The sequence below is a fragment of the Gossypium raimondii genome, chromosome 12 (assembly GCF_025698545.1).
Source record: "Gossypium raimondii isolate GPD5lz chromosome 12, ASM2569854v1, whole genome shotgun sequence".
Taxonomy (NCBI): domain Eukaryota; kingdom Viridiplantae; phylum Streptophyta; class Magnoliopsida; order Malvales; family Malvaceae; genus Gossypium; species Gossypium raimondii.
Genome location: NC_068576.1, coordinates 3,902,497 through 3,916,486, shown reverse-complemented (window position 1 = coordinate 3,916,486; position 13,990 = coordinate 3,902,497). Strand labels below are relative to the sequence as shown.

At 31.0% G+C, this 13,990-nt stretch overlaps 1 protein-coding gene across 1 annotated transcript; it reads left to right on the top strand.

Moving 5' to 3' along the window:
• Positions 1 to 9,623: 9,623 nt before the first annotated feature.
• On the top strand, positions 9,624 to 11,932 carry LOC105762893 (amidophosphoribosyltransferase, chloroplastic). The gene has a single exon (XM_012580857.2). The coding sequence runs from the start codon at positions 9,890 to 9,892 to the stop codon at positions 11,648 to 11,650; it is 1,761 nt and encodes a 586-aa protein (XP_012436311.1). The 5' UTR covers positions 9,624 to 9,889; the 3' UTR covers positions 11,651 to 11,932.
• The last annotated feature ends 2,058 nt before the right edge of the window (positions 11,933 to 13,990 follow it).

Here is a 13,990-nt window from a genome sequence, read left to right as displayed (position 1 = left end):
ATGGAGTCGAATTGTAGGCTCTTTCTTTTATTGGCTCCTAAAGATGCTCCTTGTGATACGCATGACTCTAAGCAGTTGGAAAGGCTAGTAATAAATGGAATGAGGTATTCACAAAATTTAGGTTGACCCTTGTTGTAACAACTCACTACCGACTCGATCACTGGGTCTGAGATATGGGACGCCACATTCGTTTCTGAAGCAATTACACTTTCATTTCAAAATTAAATAAGAAAATTCATACAGGATAGTCAACATTTAATACTTCTAAAGACATCATTTATTCAAATCCAGGTCATAAGTAAGCTTACGAAAGCTCTCATAATACTTTGGAAACAATTGATGGATTAAAATGTAAAAATTATCAAGACATAAGGGTGTTGTCGCGACATCAATGAGTAGTGTCACAACATTGCGAGCAATAACTTTATGCCGCGACTTCAAAAGGGTTGAGTCGCAACCATGAAGACAGTAATCTGCTGTCGTGACTTTAGTAGAAGAAGCATCATGACATGGATGACAAATGGTTTAGTGTTACGACTTTAGTAGGGGTAAGTTGCGACATTTGAGGTAATGGGTTGAGGGCCGTGACTTCAAATAAGGGAATGTTGCGACTATAGGGATAGAAGCTTAATGTTGCAACACCAACAAAAAGATGTCACGACTTTGAGGATAGGTCTCCTGAATTTTTACATTTTTACCCAAACCTGCCAAATATCATCTCAAATGGTCTAAGTGACCCAAAAACTTAACACATTACCTTGTAGGCATTATTTGAAATGAAAAATTACCATCCAATCAACTTGTTACCATATATCAACTAAACCTATACACAAATGAATCATAAGGCTTATAATAACAGAAGGACATGATCAAGAATATATAACAAAGAACTAGGCATTTTCTAGCTCCATCATAATAAGGTAAAGCATAACACTTCTATACATGAGTTTGATTGTTACTTACAAAAGACATCTTATGTACATGCCATAACATTTGACACAAAAATAAACATACTCTTATCGTCTTTAGATAGTGTGGCATCTGCACCAAGCCGGATTTGAAATTTTCGATAGCTGAGGATCTACACGTAAAGAAACAACAATATGTAAAAATTCAATGTTTAGTAAGTTCAAAATAGAATTTACTATGCTTACCTTGGTTATATGTAGCATATTAAATGCCAAGCAAACTAAACACAAATCTAGATAAACAAGGTACATAACATTACAAGGCAAGGTAATATAAGCATAGGTAAGCATATTTATACATTCAAGTGTCAAATATCATATCCACAAGTAAAAGCATTAAGGGGCCATTCCATTTCTTATTTGATTATGTAACTCTCAATTCCTTCCAATGAGATACTCATCCATATCATGACAATTATATCTAGAGGGATTCATAACATGTCATATCAGGTTCATTTTTCATCACTTAAAATCATATTCAATTTAACATTTGGCCAATGCAACCTTAGTAAAAACAAACTCGGATACAAGGGTGAACTACACCACACCAAGATAGCTCAGAAGAGCATGAACCACATCACATCAAAGCACATAGTGCAAAGCCCATAATCAACAAATGCATATACATATGCAAATGCATCCTTCCACCACACCAAGGTCTCCGTAGAGACAATGCATACTCGATGATCTGCAACAAATTTTGGATCCTATCATTACATAACATAGTCTCCACATTATTATAAAACCCATAAAGAAATGTGCATACTACCCTATTGGAATGCCAATTGTATCCTAGTCTTTCTATTAAGTTCATATGGGCATTTATCATTAATGTACAAATACACACATGTTGTGACAATCACATTTTAATTTCCATAATTCATAAGTTGTAACAGGGTATGAATCACATATGCAATTAGTAACACATTAAAAGAACTTTTTCATTCTCATGGTTGTATTTCAATAGACATATCGTCTTACATATAAAGATTATTTTCATTTCATAGTTCACATATCATTATTCAACTTGCCACAAGCTCATTTCAATTCATTAATGCTTCATGGCCAATTATGTCAATTCTATTGTAAATTTAACATGCATTATAACCATTGATAAAGTTAATACAAAAATAGACATAAGCATACATATCAAATAAGTAAGGATAATAAGTTCCATGAGAACTTACCTTTCAAAACACAAAAATGAGAAGATTTTTCAAGGCTTAATCAACAACTTTAGCCTTTCCTTTGCTTGCTTCACTTCTTTCCCTTGGTAATTTAAATCAAATTGAAAAGAGAGAAACTTCTTCCTTTTAGCCATGGAGGACACAAGAAGTGACAAAGATGGATGATTTGTTCTATCACCATTTACTTAGATTATATATATAATTAACTACTTAATTAAACTTAACTAACTTTAAAACATGCTTTATATATTATTTAACCTCTCTTATTGAATCTAAGTGGATGTTACTATTGTCTTCCACTACCATATAAAGACAATGGTTTAATAACCATTTAGGTCCTCTAATTAATTGTTAATTGGGTCCTCAAGCATTTTCTAATTTAAAATTCAATATCAATTGAACTTTTACAATTTAATCCCTAAACTTTAATTAACGATTTTCTCGATTTAATTACTCAACCATTCATTAATATACTTTCATTCTCACTTCGTTAATCCTCCTATTATAATCTCATAGACTAGGTTTACGAAATTGGGTTCCAAAATCACATTTTTCAACACCAACTAAAATCGAGTTGTTACACTTGTGGCCATAGTTGTGCAGGCCACTACTATGCCTGAGCTAGGAGATGGCGTTGTTGGGTCAACTAGTAGGGAGATGTCTAGACAAATCCCATGACTAGTGAGGAAGGGTAAGGCTAACAAGCCTAATGTGAATATTAGTTTGGTCGGATTAGCTATTGGGGAGACATCTAAACAGGCCTCTGACCCTATGGATGCGGACAAGGCTAATGAGCCTAATGACACTACAAGCAATCTCAACTCAAAGATCATTCTCAATGCCTCTAAGCCTTTTACATGAAATATAATTTGTCTTTTGACGATAACTTGGTAGCTAAAACCCACTTTAATCCTACCTTAGAAGGACTTATGGGGTCCTTAGATCGTATTAGTACGTTACATGTTTCATAACTTCATTATAGTAGAATTGGGATGATCCATACTTTGAAGAATACATGAAAGAAAGAAATCTTGATAATCTTAATAATACAGATTCAGATGATGATAATGAGTACATGTTAAATGTTAAATAGGAAATAACCTAACAAATATGGAATGTTAGAGCAATTATATAAAATTGTATATGATGTTTATTTTTCTTGTTATTTTATTAGTAATCATATTATCGATTGCTTTCTTGGACTAACATATTACATATGATTATTTGCTTCAATTTTCATTACTATTTTAGAAAAAATGTTTATCCTGCTGATATTTTTGTAGTGATCAATATATATTTTAAAAACTATAAATTATGTAACTATGTAATTACAATTTGTAATTACAATTTGTACTACCAAATATGACATAGAGAATTGTGATGTAATTACACTCTACCAGCCAAACACGTCTAGTAATTATACTTTCATTCAATTAATCTGTAATGTCCAAATAGACCCTAAGAATTGGAAAGTATAATTGGGGTGCTCCAATTACACCCAATTCAGTGAACCCACCAATTACAATGGTTACCCAAATATGTCACACCTGTGTAATTGTAAGCAATTACACCCAAATCTAATTACTCTATGACTTTCCAAACACTACGTTAGTGTGAACTCCAATCCCTTGAATTGTGCTTGAGTGGGTCTTCAATAAGAAATCAAATATCTAGATATTTCTAGGAATATACTTCTTTTAGAAACAAAGTACCTTTAATGAAGGAAATTCAATAACAGAAAGAATTTTTTTAAAAATATTTGCTTGACCGATTTTATTCATGATCCAATCCATTAAATTGCAACTTGAAATCCTCTTGATGATGTAAGAAAAAGCCCAAGATTTTTCTGTTAAAAAGATGCCAACAAATATAGCAAGTTGCATAGCAACCCAGTTGCAGTTGCAACTAGTGTTATATGTAAGACATGCAACTGGCACTAACAGACTCAAACCCGAGATGACATGAAAAACCCTACCCTCAAAATGACTCGAAACTGACCCAAATATTGAAATTGATCTAACTCGAAAACTTTAAAATCCAATGGACCCAATTCATATTGAGTATACTCAAAATCAATTCAACCCATGCAAATGACACGGGTAAATATAAGTCATCATTACATTCTTTGAAAATGGAATCCAAATTGACGATTTTAAACTTTAAGGTAGTATTTGGAAAGCCACCTAGTAATTGACTTTTGGTTGCAACTTGTTATCACATAAGGGTGGCATGTTTGGGTAACCATTGTAATTGGTGGGTCTCATCGAATTTGGTGTAATTGGAGCACTCCAATTACACTTTCCAATGCTTAGGGAGGAGTGTGAGAATTGGAGTAATTATACAGGTAATTACACCCAAATCTAATTTTAAAAAGTTATTTTTATACAAGTTATAAAAGTGTTATAATATATTTATTTATAAAAATTTATGGTCAAGAAGTATGGACATGACATATATTATAAAAATAATATACTTATTTATAAAAAAATGTTATAATTTTGTATCATAACTTATTTATAAAAAAACTTTATAAAGTTATGAAAAATTATATTATTTATAAAAGTTCTAGGAAAGTAGGTTAAATATTATATTATTTTTTACTTACTTTACATTATAAAATGGATATAACCTAGTATAAGTCTTTTTCTAAATTAAGTTTATATAAGTTTTAGCTACTGCACTATTTGGACTGTGAACTCAAATATTATCAAGTTGATGTTAATTATGCAAATACAATTTTTTTGTACCATATTGTGGGTTATGATACCATTGAGAATGAAATAAACTCTTTCATTTGTAACATTTAAAACTTTGAAATGTGGTTGAGAAGATATTTTTATCTAAAAAATTCCATATTAAACTTACCTTAGTATAGCATAAAAATAAGGTTGGATCGTACTAACATGTTGCAGATTTCATCACTTCAATCATAAGTGAAATTGAAATGATCCATACTTCGAAGAATACATAAAAGAATGATATCTTGATAATGTTAGTGATGCATATTCAAATCCAAATGAACTCAATCAAAGACTAACAGATAATGATAAGGAGCATATGTGAAATCTTAAAGGAGCATATGATGTTTATTTTTCTTTTACTGTTATTAGTAATCGTATTATTAACTAATTTTTAGATTAACATAATAATTATGATGAATTGATTTTAATTTGTTATTTTTTTAGAAATTATTTTTATAGCAATTAATATTTTTAAAAAAAATATAAATTACGTAATTACACTTTGTTAACCAAACACGTCAAATAAATTATTTCTTTTTACCAAAAAAAATAATTAAATAGTTAAAGATAAAGAGATGTGTGGGTATATCTCCATGAGCGTCCGTGCACTTTTTAGCCATTGGTGTTTGGTCAGTGGGAGCTCAAGGCTCACTTTCGAGGACAAAAGCCTCATTTTGTTTTCATCTTCTTATGGATGTGGTTTTAATTTTGTTTTCCATTGGAGGAAGGAAATTGCAATAAAAGAAAATCCCACTCCAATTTCTTCTGTAAGTAAATAATTTATTTTCTTATGTAGCCTCAAAAAACAATTGGTAATGAAAAAAAGCCTTAATTTATCGAATGGTAGTATGAGAATTGAGTTAAAAGCTTCTAAGAGCGTTTAAATATAATCTTTTGAGTAATTGATGGCTAAAGCCTAATACACGCATATCTTTTGGCTCGATTTGTGTTTGTGTCTCGACACGTATTGTGCTATTTTTAGTTGAGGAAAACTGCTATTTTACGATTTTGCCTCATTTAGAAAATAATATAAATAGCAGCCTTTCTTGGTTTGCTTGTTTTCTGTTCAGAAAATTTTTCCGACCAAGTTTTCAGCTTTAGCTTCCCGTCTACTTTTTCAAATACTTTTGAGAAGACCAATATCATTTGTGTTCCACATTCTTTATTCGAGTATACAAATATTGAAGTACTGTGTTGACTTTGGGGGTAACGTCCACTACACGATTACACCAACCAAGCGAATTTGCTTCTAAGACAGTGATTCTTCCACGATACAGTGATTATCTTATTTATTTATGTTCAGTTTATTTATCTTGTCAGTGCTAACAATTTCGTTTTGCAATAATATATTTCCTAACAATAAATACAATTTAAATTGTTAAAAAAATATTAATTTATTATCGGTACAAATTAAGATTAAATTTTATAAAAGAAATAACTTAACAGATTGGTTTTTGGATAAATAATAATTAAATAATCTTTAATTGATGTTTATAAAAAAATGCTGCGACACGTAGATTTATGTGATAATGCTATTATTTAAAGGTTTAATTGAACTGTGGCTCTTAATCAAGTTCGAATTCAAGTGTAAAATTATTAAATATAATTTTAAAATATTTCTATATTTTTACATATAATTTAAAATATATATAATGAAATTTAAATATAAAACCTTATAATTTTGTTTCCCTCAAGTTTACTATTTCATCTGTATCACATTTAGTTTTCATATAATCTTTTATAAATTTATTACATGAACTTTTTCACCTTCCTCGTGTGTCATAATCTAGTCTTATTTAAATATATATATATATATAAATAATTTTAAATTAGTTTATATTCTTGTGCCATACATAAATCGGTTATGTATATTAAATAATAATATGTTTTATACCATTAGTTTTTTTAAATATTTAATATTAAAATAAAAAAGTAATCATGATTTGAATATTAATATTAATATATTGTAATTTAAAAATATTGTTAATAATTTTTACAAGTTATTTATTTTATATATTGTTAAATTAATTTTTTAATTTTCAAATAGATAATATTAGATTTTGTAAGTTTATATTTATCTTTATTCTACTTTAATAATTAAGTGTAATTAATTTGAAAATTATAAATTTAATTTAATAAATATTATTAATATTTGTGTTTTTAAAACTATAATTTTAAGGTTAAAAATTAATGTAATTTTAACATGAAAATGATTTAAATTAAATTTATATTTAATATATAAAATTTTAAAAAAGACATAAAATAATTTAAAAAACGAGTAAAATTGTAAATAAATGTTTCAACATAAAATTTAACCAATAACTACTTCTTTCTTCTTTTATTTTTGTAACATCATAGTTTATATCTCATATATTAATATAATGAATGTATGAAAAATGGGTTTTGTTATAATCCAAAATGAAAAATACCTTTGTCTTATTTCATTTTACATTTTCTACTTCTACCAAACCGTCTACGTTCATCTCCTCATAGACAGCTTCAAAATCTAGCTGTGAAAGCCACGCCTCCAAAAGGGCTTTTAGCTTCACACCTGTCCTTAATCCTTATGTAAAAAATTTAAAAACAAATAATTTCTTTATATACACATTAAAAATATATTAAAATTCAGAAAGTATATAATCTAGAAAAAAACATATAAATTATAAAATAATTAAAAAATAGAAAGAAATTAATAATATTATTACAAAAATGTAAAAAAATTAAAATGCTTAAAATTATTTTTTATAAAATTCTAAATATATAACTACAAATTTCTAAAAGGTATTTAAATTTCAAGTTTTTATTTTTGCGATTACTTGAAATTTAAATACTTTTTTTAATTTTATAACATTTTTAATTTTTATATATGATTTTAACTTTTAAAATTTAAAATTATATATTTTAAAATTTTATAAAAATATTTAAATTTTTATATATTATATATGATTATTTTTATATTTTTAATCAATATAATATAAATAATATTTTTTTAAAAGACATGTAGTGTGTTCTAATAGCGTCACGTGGTTGGTCAACGCATAGTCAATGACAGTCAACACTAGTCAATGATCGGTCAAAGTAAAAAAACTAGTATTTAAATATTTAATATTATAATTTTCTATTTTTTAATTTAAATTTAATTTTTTAAATAAGCCTAATTGTCACGTGACATTTTTTTTATTGGCCAAAACATCCCACGTGGTGCTTTTCCATTGGATAAAGTTGCCTAATAGATTTTTTTTAACATTCATTGCAAATGAACCAAAAAATAGAGGAAATTGATAATTTAGGTACCAAAGTGAAAAAATGGGTATACGTCAAGGGCTAAATCATGAATTAAGCCTTATATTTCATGCATTTATAGTATATAAATTTGTATATTTACCTAAAATTTATATAAAAGCACAAGTTTGGAACCATGAGATGTGGCGTGATGGTTGCTCACCTTATTCTTTAATCATGTAGTCAAGAGTTCAATCCCACTCAGGTGTGGTGTGATGGTTGCTCACATTTTTTAAAGCAAAGTGTTTACCTCTTTGGAAAGCACCCACAGCAAAATGATTAATCACCTACATCGTTGAATACATTGATTTTACAAAAAGAAAAAAAAAACAAGGTTAGAAGGAACTTCTAAACCAATGAAATTATCTTTTATTGTTGATTCTATTGCTAAATTATCATTTAAAACATAATTTTTCAAATAAAATTATAATAACATATTAGTTTTATTGATTTTATCATAGCATTCAACAATTAATAATTAATAATTAAATAAATTCATACTGCAACTCTGATAACACTTAATTAATTGTTCTTAATTAGTGATTTATTTTTATTGATAAATTATATTTATTATTTTAAATTAATTATCACTGATTACATTTAAAATTATTTACTAATTAAAATTAAATTTAACACTATAAATATCCAACACATTCAAGTGACATATAATGAAAATCAAAAGAACAAAAATCATATTTTAGGTTCCATTGTTAGCATGTTAAGAAAGTAGAGTACTAAAATTATGGTTCAAAATAGAAATACTGAGTTATATTCGAATAAAAATAAAAGATCACAAACTAATTTTATCATATTTATATTCATATTTTAAATTTTAGAGAATAAGTTTAAGTTGCGATATTTGATGATAGTGGGACAAAGTTTAAAGATCGTAAACAAGAAGTAATGTTGATCAAAGATAAGGATGAGGATGATAAATTGAAAAGAAATCAAGATGAAAATGATCAATAATAATTGTTTATATTGGAGGGAGTTCTAGTGAAGGAGCAGAGGAGAAGAAGATAGTAAAAATGGAGTATCTGGGGTGCTCAAATCTCTGTTCCCTTCCTTCTTCACTTTCGTTGATACTGTGCTCAAATCAGCATTCAAAAGAGTCCAAATTTTCACTAAAGAAGTCAAAAAGACAACCCTAAAATAGGATGTGAACATAATTACTATTTTAGGAAAATAATTGTGTTTACTAAAATTAAGGAAAAAAGTCATCCTTTTTTGACTCTCTTTTTTTCCCTCGTTTTGTATAAAGAGAAAGAAAAAGGAAGATTTTGCATTAATTTGGGATTATATTAAATTAATATATTATTTCTTAAAGCTATTGAATAAAAGAAGTGAAATTTTAATTGAGACTGAAATAAAATTAATTTCATCAAAAATAAATTTATTTGTGGATGCTTATTGTAAATTGGATGGACTCCGTGCATGAAAAATATGAGAAAGGTTAAGATTCTTTCCCATCCTAATTGTTGTGAGTGGAGAATATGAACAGAAGGGTCATATAAGCGTTCACGGTGAGATTAGTCAAAAAAGAGAACAAAGAATCTGATGACTCAATTGAGAATCTGGTGGTGACAAACCCACTTTAATCGACGCCCGCCTCCCTTTGGTTCTCCTGTATGTCCAAAGAAAACCAAGAAACAGAGTCTTCTTTCTTTAAACCATCCTCCTCCTCTTCCTAAAACTGAATAGCAAATCATCCATGGCAGCCACCGTCAATCTTTCATCAACTCCCTCCAACCCCATCTCTAAACTCCCTTCTTTTTCTCTGAACTCGCCTCAAAAAACCTCCTTTTCTCTCTTTCCAAACTCCTCTTCTTTCCCTTGCAAACCCTTTTCCCATTCCCTTAAATCTCAGTTTATCACCACCTCCTCTAAAAACCCCATCTCTGACTTGTTTCCTCCAAACAAAAGTGGCCCAGAAGGCGATATTGTCTCTTCTTTTAGTGATGATGACGATAAGCCCCGTGAAGAGTGCGGTGTTGTGGGTATTTTTGGTGACCCTGAAGCGTCTCGTCTCTGCTATTTGGCTCTCCATGCGCTTCAGCATCGCGGACAAGAAGGCGCTGGTATTGTAGCTGTGAACAATAATGTTCTTCAGACAGTTACTGGGGTTGGTTTAGTATCTGAGGTGTTTAATGAGTCTAAGCTCGACCAATTACCCGGTGAAATGGCAATTGGACATGTTAGATATTCAACTGCCGGTTCCTCCATGTTAAAAAATGTGCAGCCTTTTGTTGCTGGATACCGGTTTGGGTCTGTTGGGGTTGCACACAATGGGAACTTGGTGAACTACAGAGCTCTGAGGGCTATGCTTGAAGATAATGGTTCAATTTTCAATACTAGTTCTGATACTGAGGTGCTGCTTCATTTGATCGCTATATCAAAGGCGAGGCCTTTCCTTTTGAGGATTGTTGATGCTTGTGAGAAGCTTGAAGGGGCATATTCAATGGTGTTTGTGACTGGGGACAAGCTTGTTGCGGTGCGGGACCCATATGGATTCAGGCCTTTGGTAATGGGAAGGAGGAGTAATGGTGCTGTTGTGTTTGCCTCTGAGACTTGTGCTCTTGATTTGATTGAGGCGACGTATGAGAGAGAGGTCTACCCTGGTGAAGTACTGGTGGTGGATAAAAAAGATGGGGTTCAATCACTGTGCTTGATGCCCCACCCTGAACCAAAGCAATGCATTTTCGAGCATATCTATTTTGCACTTCCTAATTCCCTTGTTTTTGGACGGTCTGTTTATGAATCAAGACGTGTTTTCGGGGAAATACTTGCGACCGAGGCTCCCGTAGACTGCGATGTCGTGATTGCAGTGCCGGATTCAGGGGTGGTGGCTGCTCTTGGTTATGCAGCCAAAGCAGGGGTACCGTTTCAGCAAGGACTCATCAGGTCTCACTATGTTGGAAGAACTTTCATCGAGCCTTCGCAGAAGATTAGGGACTTTGGCGTTAAGCTCAAGCTTTCGCCGGTTCGTGCCGTCCTGGAAGGTAAGAGGGTGGTGGTCGTGGACGACTCGATCGTTAGAGGAACCACATCTTCGAAAATTGTTAGGTTAATAAAGGAAGCAGGGGCCAAGGAAATTCATATGAGGATTGCAAGCCCACCAATTATAGGTTCTTGCTATTATGGAGTGGACACACCAAGCGCCGAAGAGTTGATATCTAATAGAATGAGTGTGGAGGAGATTAGAAAGTTCATTGGATGTGATTCTCTTGCATTTCTGCCATTTGATAGCCTGAAGAAGATGTTATCTACTGATTCTCCAAAGTTTTGCTATGCTTGCTTCTCAGGGAAGTACCCTGTTATGCCAAGGGAGGTTAAAGTGAAAGGGGTTGGTGATTCCATGGATGACGGATTGAATACACCTTTAGCTTCCATTGATGGTCATTGGATTAAAGGACCGCCGAATTTTGACCTTGAGAAAGAGATTGATCCGCTGTATCAAGAGAGCAAGATTTAGATGTTTCAAGCATTGGTATGGTGATTGGTTATTGATACAAATATCTTGTTGATCTGATCATAGTTTTTTTTTTTTCTTTTTACTTCAAGTTAGGGTTCTACATTCTAAAGCTTATACAATTCTGTCCCATTGTTGCCTTGAGCAAATTATATAACCAGCAGTATATGGGTATGTTTTGTTTACAATGGGCAACCAGATGACGTTTGGATCCATGTCATATATTGTAATGGCTAACAAAGGATTTCATTTCTTAATAGACTTGTTGAATTTGTCCATTTATAAGCCACTCCAAAGTATGGAGAACGTAATGCTGCATGCATATATGTGTGTGTAAAGGTTGGGTCTGCCTTAAAGATAACAAACTCAAATTGTTTTGCTGCATGCATAACCTGGTTATACATATCCTAAACATGATAGAATATACTCTTCAAAAATACATATATGATACGAACACTTGAATGATATTAACAAAATTGAATATATGAATGATATGTAGTTTTGGAGAGCCATACCCTAAAGAGCTGAGGTTGGGGAGCAATGTCTATATAAACCCCACAACAAAATCTTATACTTTCCCGTGAGAGATCCATCCAAGTTTCATAATTTGAAGGTTAAAACGCACTCTTTAACCATTTGGAATTTACTCTCTACTTTATTTCAAGAAATTTAGTCTCTATTTTTTTTTTAATTTAAAAATATAAATCTAATTATTAACACCGTTAAAAATTTTAAAATCTGAAAAATAAATGAAATAAAATTCTTGAAAACAAAAGCAGATAAACTACTAATAACTTATTTTTAACTTAAAATTGGAATTATCACTAAATGATGAGGTTTAGGAAAATATAAATGAAGGTAGCTAATGGAAGTGGAAGGGTAAAAGAAAAGGAGGGTGAAGAGAATGGGACTTGTTCTACCTCCCAACTAAACGTGGCCAGCAAAGCATCCCTAGAGACCCTGTCATGAAAGCTAGTGTGAGACTACCAGGCAGCATTGGGTTGAACATTAGGCCAATTCGATTTATTCCTTTCTAACATTTCAGAAATTGATTAATGGCAGTATGCGTACTAAAATTAGGCAGCATCATGGATGAACATTAGATTTTTGGTTCTAAAATTTGGGAAATTGATTAGTGGCCATCCGTAGCAGGCCTATATTCCTAACAGACGTGGAGAATAGTAATAAGTATTGTTTCTAAAACCATGTTCAAGAAGATTGCCACTATATGTCACACATGGCTACAACATCGTCTACCACGTGCTTCACAATATTCCTTCTTGATAAACCTTAAATAAGACTTTAATAAACTGATAAATGTCTGAATTCGTCTCGGCTAAAACTTTGCTTATATCTGGTCATTCGAATAAACTGTAGCTTCTTGCAGAGTAGTATTATTCTAAAAAATTTGACCTAAATATCTTGAACGCATTGGGATATTATTTTGTTGATGATCGACCCGTATAAATAATGAAATAATAAAAGTGGAAAAGAATAAACACAAATATTTTATATAGAATATCTTCAAAAAGGGAAAAACCACATGCAAAGGTACTTTCACTACAATGGCAAAAACGAAGAGCACAAAAGATGGAAATAAAATTAATCCTCGAAACCCGAAATAACAACAAGGCTAATGAGATAGAAATAAGGAATCATAAATAGTGTTCGGGTTTGAATTTCATAGATAATATGGATGGTATTGCTTATAATGATGGACAAATGAAAGACTCTCCCAAAATTTTTATTTATTCACTTCCTATTTTGAAAAAACGTTCGTTGAACTTAAAAATTCCTTCATTGAATAAGGAAACAATCCAATTGCATGCACTTGAATTGGATGGGACCAACGAAATCAAGCGCTAACCCCCATTTCTTATTGAATTAATTGATCAACCTCCTATCGAAGATTTATTTTGTATTAGATAATTTTGGAAAAAAAATTGACATATTTCACTTTATTATGAAAATAAATCCTACTACTTTTGTTCTTGGAGTTTCCATGCTTCAAAAAGAAAATTTGGGGGGTATTTCTCAAATAATTGGTCCAATACTAGACATAGCCTTTCCCTCGAGCAAGATGCCTAATATTTACAACGTCCTAGTGTCACGGGGCTAGATCTTTTATCTTGCAATCTGTGCGGCCTTAGGCGATCCGTTCGTCCAAACTCACTTAAGTCAGCCTTTACTTAAGTGAGGATTCCTTTAGAACTCCTCCAAGGCACCAATTTGTATAGCGGAAGTGATTTATGCCAAAAGAAGCAACAAAAGAACAACAGAAAGAACACACACAAGGTGTTTAAGTAAATGCTCTCAATATTCTCTTATTCACAAATAATAATG

Coding starts and splice junctions, on each gene's coding strand:
- LOC105762893 (XM_012580857.2), top strand. CDS start 9,890: ATGGCAGCCACCGTCAATCTTTCATCAACTCCCTCCAACCCCATCTCT.